Source organism: Paroedura picta, chromosome 3 (genome assembly GCF_049243985.1).
Source record: "Paroedura picta isolate Pp20150507F chromosome 3, Ppicta_v3.0, whole genome shotgun sequence".
NCBI lineage: Eukaryota > Metazoa > Chordata > Lepidosauria > Squamata > Gekkonidae > Paroedura > Paroedura picta.
The window spans coordinates 47,016,273-47,031,559 of record NC_135371.1 but is presented as its reverse complement, the minus strand read 5'-3'; the positions used below and the strand labels follow the sequence as shown (position 1 = coordinate 47,031,559).

The 15,287-nt window shown below is 44.8% G+C and overlaps 1 protein-coding gene across 14 annotated transcripts in view; it reads left to right on the top strand.

Annotated features, from left to right (window-relative positions):
• CACNA1D (calcium voltage-gated channel subunit alpha1 D) overlaps positions 1-15,287 on the top strand; it is a 312,904-nt gene that overhangs the window by 231,488 nt on the left and 66,129 nt on the right. For 9 of the 14 annotated variants that reach the window (XM_077325522.1, XM_077325523.1, XM_077325521.1 and 6 more), the window contains 5 exons: positions 6,515-6,553; positions 6,977-7,105; positions 11,773-11,838; positions 12,815-12,906; positions 15,052-15,211. In XM_077325522.1, coding sequence (XP_077181637.1) covers positions 6,515-6,553; positions 6,977-7,105; positions 11,773-11,838; positions 12,815-12,906; positions 15,052-15,211 — 486 coding nt within the window. The remainder of the gene's footprint in view (positions 1-6,514; positions 6,554-6,976; positions 7,106-11,772; positions 11,839-12,814; positions 12,907-15,051; positions 15,212-15,287) is intronic. The other 5 variants (XM_077325529.1, XM_077325527.1, XM_077325528.1 and 2 more) reach the window with 1 other exon arrangement.

The following is a 15,287-nucleotide window of genomic DNA, read 5'->3' as shown; positions in this document are numbered from 1 at the left end:
CGGAAGAGCTGTCTTACAGGCCCTGCGGAAAGATGGTAATTCCGACAAAGCCCTTAGCTCCTCCGGGAGCTCATTCCACCAGGTTGGGGCCAGGACCGAAAAGGCCCTGGCCCTGGTCAAGGCCAGGTGAACATCCCGGGGGCCCAGGACAGTCAGTAGATTCATACCCGCAGAGCGGAGAGTCCTGCGGGGGACATAAGCAACCAAACGGTCCCGCAGGTAAGTAGGACCCAAGCCGCGTATGGCCTTAAAGGTTAATACCAACACCTTAAACTTGACCCAGAAACAGACTGGTAACCAATGAAGATGACAGAGTACCGGCTGAATATGGGCCCTCCAAGGTGTCCTCATGAGGACTCTAGCTGCCGCATTTTGTACCAGCTGTAACTTCCAGATCAGAGTCAAGGGTAGGCCTGCGTAGAGCGAGTTACAGTAGTCTAGTCTGGAAGTGACCGTTGCATGGATCACAATGGCTAGGTGTTCCGAGGACAGGTAGGGTGCTAGTAGCCGGGCCTGGCGAAGATGAAAAAAAGCCATCTGGGCTACTTTAATGACTTGAGCCTCCATAGACAGGGAAGCTTCAAAAGTCACTCCCAAGTTCCTGACCACTGGTGTAGATGTTAATTGTACACCATTCAGGCATGGTAGGCTCGCTTCCTGATCCTGCCCTCTTCTGCCCAGCCACAGGACCTCTGTCTTGGAGGGGTTGAGTTTCAGGTGTCTCTGCCTGAGCCATCCAGCCACTGCTTCCAAACAACTGGGGAGTATCTGGGGAGAAGTCCGGCCGGCCACCCATTAGGAGATAGAGCTGGGTGTCATCCGCATATTGGTGGCACCCTAGCCCATAACCCTGAACCAACTGGGCCAGAGGGCGCATGTAGATGTTGAACAACGTGGGGGAGAGTACCGCCCCCTGCGGAACCCCACAGGGGAGCTCGCAGGGATCCGATAGTTCATCCCCCACTGCCACCCTCTGCGTCCGGTTCCGGAGGAAGGAGGCCAGCCATTGCTGCACAGTCCCCCTAATTCCGGTCCCGGTGAGGCGGTGAACCAATAGCTCGTGCTCGACCACATCAAATGCGGCCGACAGATCTAATAACACGAGAATGGCAGACCCGCCTCGATCCAGCTGTCGTCGGATATCATCCGTCAGAGCGACGGAAACCAGACTGGTATGGGTCGAGGGCCAAAGTTTCCTCCAAGAAAACTAGGAGCTGGTCTGCTGTGGCCCGCTCTACTACCTTCCCTAGAAATGCAAGATGTGAGACAGGGGGGTAGCTGGCGGGGTCCCGCCCATCCAGCGATGGTTTTTTCAGCAGAGGGTGAACCACAGCTTCCTTAAGCCCCCCGCGGAACTCTCCAGATGTCAAAGAGAGGTTGATAATCTCCCTCAGGGGGCCTCCTATCCGTTGGTCGCCCTGTTTATGCAACCAAGACGGACAGGGATCCAAGGGGCACGTGGTAGCCCTCACTGATCCTAGTATAAGTATTGGAGAGTATTCTGGTGACTTGCTGTACCCTAGAGCAGGGGTAGTCAACCTGTGGTCCTCCGGACGTTCATGGACTACAATTCCCATGAGCCCCTGCCAGCAAACGCTGGCAGGGGGTTATGGGAATTGTAGTCCATGAACATCTGGAGGATCACAGGTTGACCACCGCTCCCCTAGAGGTGTCTTGTCCCTGCAGTTCCTTGATTGGTCACAAGAAGTTAAACCATTTCCACATAAGGAATCTGCTTCTGGACAGCCTCTGGTTCCTGGTGGGTTTTAGAGCCCCCTTCACATGATGTCGCCTGCATTCTGAGGCTGTCCAGGGGCTGGCTTGAGTTTTGCCTTGGGATGATGGAAATCATAATAGTGGATTTGCCATTTTTTATTTTGCATCCCATTGGTGAGCAACCAGAGGAAACCTCATATGGAGGAGTAAACAGGTGGCAGTCTCGCTAGCATTGATCCACCCTCTCCTCCTTTTCCTGTTCCGAGAATTTTCTTTTTAAAAAATGGCATGGTCCACGTTGCTGTGGGACTGCAAAGCTACATTGTCAAAGGTAAAATAAAATCTTCTTTAAAGTGTCCACAGTCTTTTTGGGATCGGGCAGGCCCATTTGTCTTTTCTGGAGGTGGGTAATGAATGGGGAAAGGGGGGGGGCACAGGATAAAGCAGCCTTCTCTTGATCATCCAGGCATGCAGTATAAGCTCTTACGGATAAGATCATATCTACACATGCTCTTCCACTTGAGTTAATAGCAACAACAGAGAAACAGATTTTCCATGAATGGAATTTTTTCCCAGGCATTCTTCCCATTACAGACCCTGAGGTGTTAATCTTCCTCACCTCTGCCCCATGCCATACAAAATTAAGGGTTTGCTTGATGCTGTTCAGCATCCAGGTTATTCCTTTCCTCACACATCCAGGTTATTCCTTTCCTCCTAGCATGAAAGCAGCACAGTGGCCCAGGTCAGTGGACCATAATCCCCTGTAAGATATACAGAACTGATGCCAGGTTCTCCCATGCTGTGGCTTCCCAACCACTAGTGTTCAGAGGTCACTAGTTCTGAATATGGAGGTTCCAAAAAAATCCTAAACATGGCAGAATTTTCATGAGATTTCTCACCCAGTCTCCACACAAAAACCCAAACTAGATGTGACAGAATCCCCAGATGAAACCCAGGGACTCACCTGCCATTTTAAAGCCTTACACTATATATTTAAAAATACCATGCTCTGATAAGAGTGGTTCTGCAGTAAGATATCACCCCACACACACTTTTTCAAGTGCCAAAACAGGTGTCTGTGAGAGAGGGAGTAGTTTGTGGCTGTTTCAACACACATGACAAGGCATGGGGGGACAAGAGCATGCTGCCTCTCAGCGCCGAGGGCCCAGACAGTGAGCTCCAGATGCCAGCAGCATTCAAATGGCAGGTTGGATCCGGGGATGCTGCCATGTCTAGTTGGGCACTCATAACATTGGTTATCATTTGTAATTTATCATCTGACATATGTGTAATGCATCAGGTGACAAAACTGTTTCTGATGGTTCTATTCCATTTTAAAATTGATGTATTTTCCTGGACCCTGAGGATAACTTAAACAAAATAGTGAATGCTGGTTGTCAACTAGCGTTTCTGTCCTGGAACCTTTGGGTCATGGAGGAATAAGCTTCGCAATCCCCTTTTTTCCTTTCTGTGTGTTTTTGACATCTGTCTACAGGAAACCTGGATTCAGGCTCTTGACCCCCTGTTGTCCAAGGCTGTAGGGTCTTTTCAATGCCCACAGTTAACACCCACACCAAGAGGAGATGTGGAGGCCTGGTGACTTTTATATTGGTTGATTTGTCAGTTACTATACAAGTTTTAGAAAATGGTCCTTCCAATAATTTTATGGCTTTATTAGTCACAGTCTCAAGATATCAGACGTCCCTGGGAGAGTCTAATTAATGATATGGAATCTTTGTCCTGCCATTTTTCAAATTTTGAAATCCTCGTATGTGGTGATTTTAATGCTAGACTAGGTCTGGGTAGTATTGCTAGAATGGGCAATAATCCCCAGAATGCTCTCGGTGCATTCCCTTTGGGCTGCTCCTCTAACAATAAGATTGTAAACAACTACGGTTATCTAGCCAAGAGATTGTAAGATTGTCTGACAGCCAGGCAAGAAACATATGGAGGTGGTTTGCCGCTCCCTGGCTCTGTGTCGTGATGCTGGTATTCCAAGCTCTAGCCAAGTACTAGCCAAGGCTGCTTAACTGTTGAGATCTGATAGGATTGAGCTTGTGTGGGCTGTTCAGGCTGGGTTTTATAACCCTGGTAGTGTGATGGGTTTAACTGATGGGTTTCGGTAAAAATGTGGGCAATTATTTATTTATTTATTTATTTATTTATTTATTTATTTATTTATTTATTATTATTATTATTATATACCATGACATCCATGTTGCCTTTAAAAAGAGATTTGTTCAAATATTTAAAGCTGTGTCGTCACTTTTATTCAATCAAGGAGAATAGCTTGATAAGGAGGATATTTCAATCCTTTCCTCCCCTACTCTTTTCTTGCGAGAAAAAACAACCTGTGAATGGATGTTATTCCCATTTGAAAAAATACAGATCACTTTAATACAGGTCCCTCAGCCACAATAAAAACAGCAGTGCAATAAACATATCTGGGTAGCTTTTTCAGTGAGAAAATAGTAAGGGAGGAAAGGGTTAAATGTTTCCATTCAGTACTCCTCAAACAAACAATTCCTGCATTTGTAAAATAAGTGAAATTCCTTTTAGGATAGGACTTAGAATGGGATTTAGTAAAGCCCTGGAATAGATTTTGTCTGCCTCCCCCCCACTTGAAGGCCTCTGGATTAATCCTGTTGGAAAGACCTGTGGTACACCAACTGTAAAGTTCCAACCCCACTCACTGAGGCTTTTGTGGGATTTTAATGGAATCTATACAGGATTTTTCTTATTCATAGCTCCAAACTGTCTTGGCCCACCTGCAAGTTGCTCACTTCCAGCATGGCATACAATTATTCTAGTTTCAGCTGTTAAACATTGATTTCCCAGAATTGTTGTCATTCCAGCTTTTTACTTTTCCCATTGCTAGCAAGCTCAGGAATTTCACAGGGGCTCTGAAACCTTTAAAACAGATTTCACATGCTTTAGTGGTAAACCCTCCAAGTGGCTATGTAGCTTGGTTAGTTGGTTTTGTGGGTGTGTTGCTAAGCCATAGCAGACTCTCAATTCAGAAGTCTGTCATGCTTTTAAGGGCACCTTCTCCTTTTCTCTTTTACTGTTTTTAGTTATTTACATAATGACAAATGGGTTAATCAGCAACTAAATTCCAGACACAGAGGGTGTCTTGCAATCTGTCTCCCAAGAAGGAAACAATTATGTCTTCAAACAGCAAGCTGAATGGGGTCAGAGGGAAATCCTTGACTAAGAGGGGAAAGGCTGTGAACTTCACACTCACTGTGGTCTGAACAAAATAGTGCTGTAGCCACTCACAAAACAGAGTGAAATGTTATCTGAAATCACATGTTCCCACCTGGCATCAGGTAAATATGAGGCAACATCAGATAAAAACGGAGATGACTTCTGTAGAGTTTTGTGGATTTTCTCAGCCGTGTCTGAACTAATTCTCTGCGGCTAAGAGGTTTTAGGTCTGTTTTGGTCCCTGATAGCCACTGATCAAATAAGGCTCTCACTTCATTCTGTACAATTCCCCAGTCTTTTCTTCAGGCCTGGGAGACAAAATCCTCACAAACCTCCTCCCGTGCAATCTTTCTTTCTTCATATAATTGCTACAGGGAAGCCTTCAGGCTGGCAGATGGGACTACTTTCAGGAGTGCAAATACTTGTTCCTTTTTGTCTGAGTTATCAGCTCAGGATTTTGTTCTCAAGGAATCAATATTCCATAGCTAGCACCAATGTTACATGTTGTCTTAGTAGTGTAATATACCTGGGATAGCACTGCCAGGTTTAGTTTCTGTAGTGGAGAAAGCACTATACAAATTGTTCTACTTACAAATATAGAAGTAATTGTAAATGAACTATAAATGAATAGAAACAGTTCAAGAAAATTGTCTCCTGTACTTTAGATCCCTATGGAGACACTCTTTTCATCTTTAGTCGATTCACAGCATTCTATATTCCCTACTCTCTGGAAAATTTCTGCTTGTTCTACATAATTTGTCAAACATTCATCTCAGACTCAATCCCTGCAGGTGAGTTGCCAGTTCAGGGGACCATCAACAGTGACTAAGGAATATTAACATTCTTAGGTAATACTTTAAGTAGAACCATAGCGATGGACATATTCATGCTGCTGAGACACCATAGCCACCATGTTCAGTTCAGAGCAGTGGTCTTCCATTTTAACAGATGGGCCATCTTTTACCGGTGAGCCACCTTTTAATTCTCGAGTGCAACATGGAGCCTAGGTCTAATTTTTTTTAACCCAAAGTATGATTTTCTCATTTTACTATAATCATACATTTGTCTTATTCTCTGTCTGTCCTTCTTTCTTCTCTTTTCTTCCTTCTCTTCCATCATAACATGATTGTACAGTTGCTGAAGCATGTATCAAGTTGTGTGCTAGATATGGGTCACAGCCTATTAGTTGAAGATCCATAGTTTAGGGAAGAAACTTAAGAAGAAACTACTCAGTATGTCCTATTTTAATCCAGTGGGGCTTATTCCCAGGAAGATGTTCTTAGGAATGCAGCCCAGGAGAGAAATGTGACATAGTCCTGCATTTTAATGTGCTCATTTCTTCCATCACAAAAAAAATAGACTAATTTATTCCAGCTTGTAACCTTCTGCCCAGTTTAATTTAAAAAAAATGTAAACTACAGTGATAGAAGCATGTTCAGAAGATTTTTCATGGGTTCCCCCACCACTTGAGTAGTGTCAGTTTATCAGGCTTGTTCTAAACTATCCTTGTGTTCCTGCTTTCTGGTCAAGTTGAATTATTTTAAAGGTGTTTGATTTGATTTTAACGCCTAATGTTCTTAATTTTTTAAAGCCCAAGCCAACTGAAACTATCACAACTGATGAGTCTGGGGTAAGATTAGTGAACTGACCCCAATGATTGTACCTCTACTTGATTTTATTCTTTTTACCACATCTCTTTTCTACACTGTTTTCTTCTGTACTTTTCATAATTGTCCTACTAGAAAGACGTATGCAGTGATTTGGTTTGTTGTCAATGTACCTATCAAACTCTACTACCGACAAACCCAACGTGACCCTATTAACAAACTGGAAAACTTGGAAATGCATGTGAAACGGCAGGCATTTCTACAGGTCCCGTGTGCTAGCATGTAATTTTTCCTGTCATATCATGCTTATCAGTCTGAGAAGGCCCCAGAGAGACATTTTCAGATCTTACCTCTTTTACCTTTGCATTTGTTTGTTGCTTTCTTTTCCTAAAAACCTTGTAAGTTCTGTGTTTTATTGGGTTTGATTTCTTCATGATACTCTCTAGAACAATGAAGACAGCGCTAGAATCTCCATTACCTTTTTCCGTCTCTTCCGAGTAATGCGTTTGGTGAAGCTCCTGAGCAGGGGTGAAGGAATAAGAACATTGTTATGGACATTTATTAAGTCATTTCAGGTAAGCATCTTTGTTTGGAGCAATTCAGAATGAATAACAATAACCCTGATCCAGAATGTACACTGCCCTTCGTCAAACCCAGATAAGACTCAGGCCAGGTTGGTGTCGCAAGGGCTTTTGCTTTATTTGCCAGTGGTCCAGGTGAGCATTGCAGATGTAGTGATGAAGGACAAATACAAAACGTATGTTCAGAGGCATATATGTATTTCATATTTAACTGCAACATGGCAGCAATGATGCCTTTAAGGGAGAAATTCCAGGCAGATCAATTCAGAAGTTAGTCCCATTATATTCAGTGTGGCTAGTGAAGTGTTTTTAGAATTACAGTCTACATTTCTGCAATGTACAATTAAATTATATGATTCTGCAACATTCCCCACTTCAGATTGTATATTGTATATCCTCGCATATAAGCTGAGTTTTTCAACCCTTTTTTAAAGCTGAAAAAGTCCCCCTCGCCTTATATGCGGGTATTAAAAAAAAGCTGCCAGACAAGAAAGGAGGGCAGGGGTGGGAGACAAGTATACTTAACTGAAGAAGCAAATGCAGGAAGAAGCAGAGGTACAGCAAGCCTGGGAGGGACAGTGGGAGGGGAGGAAGAGCAATCTCTGCCTCCCCCCCCCCCTCACTGTCTTAATTAGGCTAGCACGTGCTGCTGCTGCAGGAAGCTCTGAAGCCTCTGTCTCAGAGGGAGAGTAGAGAGCAGAAGGAGGAAACACCCCTAGAGGAACAGAACACCTGGCTGCTAAGAAGGATTGGATATAAAAAGGCAAGAGGGATCAGAGGGAAAGAGGGGGAGGATGGGAAGAAAAGGGGAAAAAATGATCCTGCCCAAAAGGGAAGGGAAGGGGAGGGGGGAAAGCCACTATCCAAACACCAGCCTCAGCTTATATGCGAGTCAATAAGGTTTTCCAGCATTTTGTGGTAAAATTGGGTGCCTCGGCTTATATGTGGGTTGGCTTATATGCGAGCATATACGGTAAATTATACTGTTCACAGTAGTACACAGTATTTGCACACAGAATTATAGACAGTTGTATAATTATACACTGTTCAAATTTATGTATTTTCTTCATTTAAACACCACCTTTCTCCTCAATGCAAGCCCAAAGTGGCTTATATTGTCATTTTATCATCACAACAACCCTGTGAGGTAGATTCAACTGAGCAAGTGGGACTGTCCCAAGATCATTCAGGAAGCTTCCATAGCAGCATGAAGATTCAAACCTGAGCCTCCTAAATCCCAGACTAACTACCAAATCACATAGGCTCTCCAAAACATTGTGGCCTTTGCTTATCCTGTTACATACATCTACAGGACATTTTATGTCATTAATTGCAACATTTTATTGTTGCCCCAAACATGGGTACATTAGCCTGGAAGGTTTATTGTAATTGTTGTTGTTGTTATTATTATTATTATTAGATTTATTTCCCGCCTCTCCCTTTAGGCTCGAGGCGGGTCACAATAGGCTCAATCCCATTAAAATCCCCATTAAAAGACATTAAAAAATACCAACATGGCAGCAAAAAAGAAAAGAATCCCATCCCTCTCCCTCCCCGCCCCCCATCAATACAAGAAAATGGAGGGGAACGATGTAACTTTCGACCCCGGCTCCCAGGGGGGGCAATGTCCCTGATTCGCTGACCCCAGCCTCAACCATAGACCTGGTGGAAGAGCCCCATTTTACAGGCCCTGCGGAAAGCTGACAAATCCCACAGGGCCCGCAGCTCACCCAGGAGCTCATTCCATCAGATAGGGGCCAGGACCAAAAAGGCCCTGGCCCTGGTCAAGGCTAGGCGCACTTCCTTGGGTATGTGGGTCCCAACCCACATATGGCAGTATGTATTAATTTTCTGTACTGATTTTATGAAACACACTAGTTTCAAAGCCCCTTTATAAAAAGGGGCTTTGAAAGGGGAGAAGGCGTCAGACCGGCAGGGAGGGAACCCCCAGCAGCCGCGCTTCGCGCGACTGCTGGGGGTTCCCTCGGGCGGCGGTCTGACGCTGCGCGAGGCGCTTCGCGCCTCCCGCAGCGTCAGACCGGCAGGGAGGGAACCCCCAGCAGCCGCGCTTCGCGCGACTGCTGGGGGTTCCCTCGGGCGGCAGTCTGACGCGGCGAGAGGCGCTTCGCGCCTCTTGCGGCATCAGTCCGGGAGCAACTGCGAGCCGCGCTGCGCGCGGCTCGCAGTTGCTCAGCCTGGGAATCAGAGGGACCAATCGGCAGGCGCTTTGCGCCTGCCAATTGGTCCCTCCGATTGTCTGTCGTGTGGAAGGGTCCAACCCGGACCCTTCCTCATCACGGACAAAGCCCACCAATAGGGGGCTTAACGAATTATATAGTCCGTGGCGCCCGTGGCACCACGGGCTGTTTAAAGATATTAGAGTATGCTTTAACTTGCAATTTACATATCTTTGAATAATACGATTGAATTTGTAAGTCCTTTAACTCTTGAAATTTGGAGGGGTTTGGATCCCAATATACAATGGCTTGGATCCAGTAGAGCAGTGGTCCCCAACCTGCGGGCCGCGGCCCGGTGCCGGGCCGCAAAGGCCATGGCACCGGGCCGCGGCTCCCTCTCCCCGCCCCGCCCCCGCAGTAAAAAACTTCCCAGGCCGCAAGCTTGCGGCCCGGGAAGCTTCTTACTGCGGGAGGCGGGGAGAGGGAATCAGGGCCGGGCCGCGCCTGTGCGGGCCACGCCCGCTCGGCCCGATCCGCGGGCGCGGCCCGTGGGCGCGGCTCGCGGGCGCGGCCCGAACCGCGGGCGCGGCGTGGGCGCGGCCCGTGGGCGTGGCGTGGGCGTGGCCCGATCCGTGGGTGCGGCCCGCGGGCGCGGCCCGATCCGCGGGCGTGGCCCGCACGGGTGCGGTCCGCGGGGGCGCGGCCCGATGCCCTGCCGGTCCCCAGCCTCGGAAAGGTTGGGGACCACTGCAGTAGAGCATTTGGATGGGAAGAAAGCATTCCCTGTCCATCAGGAGCAGTATTTCAAGAAGCAATATGGACCGTACCAGGAGGCCAGGAGAGAGACAAGAAAGCCACAATCTAAAGGTGGAAATCCTTCCACGTGCTGAATATAGGGATGGCATCCTTCACCTGAGAGTGAAATGCTTGGCTGGATCCAAACCAATACTTCAGTTGTGTGATTTTATTTTAAATTTGACTTTTTTGATGCTTGATAGTAGTGAATCAGGCATGAATTGTGCTTGCAATTTGCATTAGTGATGCTAATATGATCTAAATGGGCTCGCTTGTTGCTGATATAATCTCTAGAAGTTTTACATAATAATTCCACAGCTAAAGACTTTTAGCATCATTAGGAAGTGGTTGATGCTTTCTCATCTGCTCTTCTCTTCAATACACTGAATTAAAACTAGGTCACACATTCTCGTGTTGGAAATTCAAAGTGCTGATGACCAGTTTTTGAAATAGCTGGGAAAAAAAGACAAACACACCCCTAAAAAGGCAACTCAGCTGAGTGGTAGACCATTGGAATGTAGATGAAGTGGTCTCTAGTTCTGTTCTCCTTATCTCAGAAGCATCTCTGTAGCGCAGGGGGCCAGTTCCTTTGAGCCTGAGCCCACCCATGGGAATGTGATCAGCATGGTAGGAATGTCATCAGAATAATTTGAATATCATCCTTGCCAGATCCTTTTGGGAAGAGAACTCACAGGATTGGATCCCAAGAGTGTTTCCTCTGACAGAAGAACTTTTGACAACAGTGTGTGACTGCCTCATCTCTTTCCTTCTACTACCCCAAATTTCCTTCTCCCTGTGCTATGAGTCCCTGGTTGCCTCCTTTCAGTGGAAGCACTCTGGTGGGATCTAAGCCATAGATTAGTGTCAAAGCACATGCTTTGCATGCAGAATGTTCATTCCCTAGTGTATCCCTAAAACTGTTTATTCACTGGGAACTTCACTGCCCCAGCTCCCTTGCAGGAGCACAAATTGGGGGTGGAGAAGAAGAAGAAGAAGAAGAAGAAGAAGAAGAAGAAGAAGAAGAAGAAGAAGAAGAAGAAGAAGAAGAAGAAGAAGTTCTTATATGCTGCTTTTCCCTACCCGAAGGAAGCTCAAAGCGGCTCACAGTCACCTTCCCTTTCCTCTCCCCACAACAGACACCCTGTGGGGTGGGCGAGGCTGAGAGAGCCCTGATATTACTGCTCGGTCAGAACAGTTTTATCAGTGCCGTGGCGAGCCCAAGGTCACACAGCTGGCTGTATGTGGGGGAGCGCAGAATCAAACCTGGCATGCCAGATTAGAAGACCACACTCCTAACCACTACACCAAACTGGTTCTCCAGGTGCACCAGGCCAAATGCTCCCCTGTGTGGGTGCAGGAAGAGGTGGGGCAACCTGCCACGACTAAAACTCCAGTCTGCAGCCCAGCCTGAAACCTCCAGTGCGTCAACCGTCTAAGAGACAACAATGCAGGGAAGGAATCTCTGAGGTACCCACCTATCAGAGCAGTGGGCTACATGGATCAATGGCCTCATTCCGTATACGGTACTTTTATCAATGGACTCATTCAGTATACGGCATTTGTATAGGTTCAAAGCATTTTAACAAAAATGTTCATACAGTTAAATGTGTTGGGCAAATGAATGTATAAGAGATTCACAAAAAGGTACAAACTATCTTTACCTTTAAAATTATCTGTTTTTCCCCATAGGCTCTGCCATATGTAGCTCTTTTGATAGCCATGTTGTTTTTCATCTATGCGGTTATTGGAATGCAGGTAATTGAAAATTCTTTTCTTTTTTAAAGGATTTTATTGATGTATTTTATTTTTTATGCCAGCTCTAAACATGTATTCATAGCATAGTCATATGTTCTCCAAATACATAGGTAGGCTGCAACTTCATTTTAAGCCTGAGAGGGGGAGAAACAGATAAGGAAGTATCAGACTCCACCTGTAAATTACAAAGTCCTCATATTTCTGTGGTGGCACCTTGCCTCTGGAACCACCTCTCCCTTGAGGCTCGCTTCCTGACTACTTTGTTTTCTTTTAGGCACCAGGCCAAAAACACCATTGTACCCATGCTTTCAATCAGGGGTTTTATCTGACCAGGTTTTAATGGGGACCTCCATTGAGTTACATGGTTTCTGCAGCATGGCTAATAGTGGGTCCATGGGCTGGTTTGCAAAGTCAGTTCTATTCCTATTACAGTCCTGGGGTGTCTGTGTTTATATTTTTGCCCTTCTGTGTTGTCATAGTTCCATGTTGCAAGCTGGTTTGTATCTTGCAATAAAACAATATATAAATTTTTAGATTAGTATTTGTTTAATGAACAAGTAGTATCACTATTTTTCTTTATTATGTTTGCCTTCACAATAAACCTTTGAAGTAAGGGGCTGTGGATAACATTTTACAGAAGATCACAATCCTCTTTTCAAACTGAACTTTGATTTCTCCTTGGGCAAAGGAACCAGTATTGCAATGCCAAAGCAATAATGTTCCATCTGCTCATTAAGTTCTGTACTATATGCTCACCTGTTCCTTCCTTGTGTCAATGAGAGTTACTAATGCTTGATGGTTGAGGGAGATGGACGATTCTTGCTTGCTCTACATGTGGACTTCCACGAGGCATCTGGCTATGAAAGGAAATTAGAGAAGATGGATTCTTGTTTTACTATCGTAGAACTGTTTATGATCACAATTGTGATGAATGGAACAAAAATGAAACTGAGTAACCATTTCTGTATTTTTTTAGGTGTTTGGTAAAGTTGCTCTGCGGGATGGGACTCAAATTAACCGGAACAACAACTTTCAGACTTTTCCCCAAGCAGTGTTACTTCTTTTCCGGTAGATTTTAGTAATTCTTTATTTTGTTGCTGATTTAGAACATTGATTAGTACTAACTGGGGCAGACCATGCTTAGCTTCTGACAAGACTGAGCTAAACTGGAACATTTTAGTATTGCTAAGAGAAAATCTCAAAGTCGAATCTTCTTGGATCTCAGCAAAAATTATTATTTTATTGACTGACATTATTATTGCCACTATTATTAATCAGGAATGTTTACACTTCTCTAAAACACATTTCTAGGATTTTGTACTGCCTTTTGAATAGGCAAGTGCCCTTCTGTCCTCATATACCCCAAAGTAGTGCAGCTATAATGTTCACAATGTTACTGTTATTGAACGTATGGATTTCTCCAGTGTCATTTCATTCTCTTTAAGTATATTAAATGACCTTTCTTGTAACATCAGATAAAAGTGCTATTTCCTAATAGTTTAGGGATAATAAATAACATGGCTCTGACTCATTACTATTAAGATGTTTCAGATAATAAATGTCACTCTAATTTGATTGTACTTGGGCAGTTTGATAGTAAGTCAATACTGTACACTTGCCTTCTCTTGATAAATGTCCTAACCAGGAAGCAGAAGGCTTTGGACACTCTATGAGAACTATAAAGCCATATAAACTTGTGAAGATGCCATGGATGCCATGGATCGTGTATTTCTTCCTCATTAATTAGAAGAAGAGTTGGTTTTTATACCCCACTTGTCAGTACCCGAAGGAGTTTCAAAGCGCCTTACAATCACCTTCCCTTCCTTCCCCCACAACAGACACCCTGTGATTTAGGTGTGACTGAGAGAGCTCTGACAGGAATGCTCTGTGAGAACAGTTCTGACAGGATTGTGACTAGCCCAAAGGCACCCAGCTGGCTGCATGTCGAGGAGCAGGGAATCAACCCTGGCTCGCCACATTAGAAGCTGCTGCTGTTAACCACTATGCAAAGCTGGTTTCAAATTACAGAAGCAAAACTTTCAGCAAGTAACCCAGTAGATATTTCCTTTTAAAAGCGTTGAAATATCTTTCTTGAGGCCCAAGTCTGACTGAAAACACAGAGTACTTGGGGATGAATTATGTTCTATTGCTTCAGAATTGAGCCTCTCTTAGAAGCCATCCTGAAATGTCCAGTTTCCTCGTTAAAACTGTTGTTAGGAAAATCATTTTGAAAAAGTGAGCACATGCTTGTTGATGGGCATAACCTCATCCTTCACTGTAGTTGTGTGGGAATGTTCGAGCCAGTTTCGGACTGCCTTATTTACAGTTTCTCATGGCTGAATAGACATTCATCCTTGTGCAAGATCGTAAAACAACTCCGGATAAAAATTTATCTCCATTTCTCCCCTTCCCTATAGTTCCAAGCATACTGATAAATGACATTTCACAGAAGAGGAAAACATGGTGGACTATCCTACTGGTCTTAGAAGGATGGGACTAGTCTCAAAGAATATTAGCATTCAGCTTTCATGGGTGTGCTCAGATGATGCCATTAGGCCATATTGGTAGCCAAAAGCCATTGCATAGGTCAGTCCTCTTGTCTGTCCTCTGAATGGCAGGTAAAGAGCAACCCAGGTTTACTACCCCCCCCCCTTTCTGACTTAACTATTCACAACTAGGAGGATGATACAGTTGTGCCTTCCCTTTATTGGCTAAAGATCATAGCCCTTCTGTGTGAGGCACTGAATGGCCAAGATGCCTTCCCACTTACTTCAGCTTATGCACATAGCCTGCAGTGATATTGAGGGAAGTTGGGTATGTTCCACATGCCAGAGCTGAGAAGGTTTGTCTAGTGTGCTATGGTGTGTTGGGACGTTGATTACATGCTAGTACAGTATCAATGGGTAGTCATGCTGGTCTGCAGAAAAAGAGTCCAGTAGCACTTTAGAAACTAACAAGACTTTTGTGGTATAAGTTTTTGAGAGTCAAAACAATTCCCTTAAGAGTTGCATGGTTGCTGGAGCATGGGGATCACTTGATCTTGGGTGGTTATGCACTCCCAGCTGCATACTTCTGTATGCTGGGACTCTGCACCCTGTTCTCACTTGCTAGCATATGGAAGCTACTGGTAATTAGTAGTGCTAAATAGTGTCACACTGAATGAAAAGCAATGCCATCCAGCTCATTCTAGCCTTGTTTTGTTCCATATTATAGGTGTGCAACAGGAGAGGCTTGGCAAGAAATCATGTTAGCTTGCCTGCCAGGGAAACGATGTGATGCAGAGTCTGATTACAATCCAGGAGAAGAAAATACATGTGGGAGCAACTTTGCCATAATTTATTTCATTACTTTCTATATGTTGTGTGCTTTTTTGGTGAGTCCAGGTCAAGAATGGCTTAAGAGTTGAAAAAATTATAATTTACCAGAAAATGACTTTAAAGAATAATTCT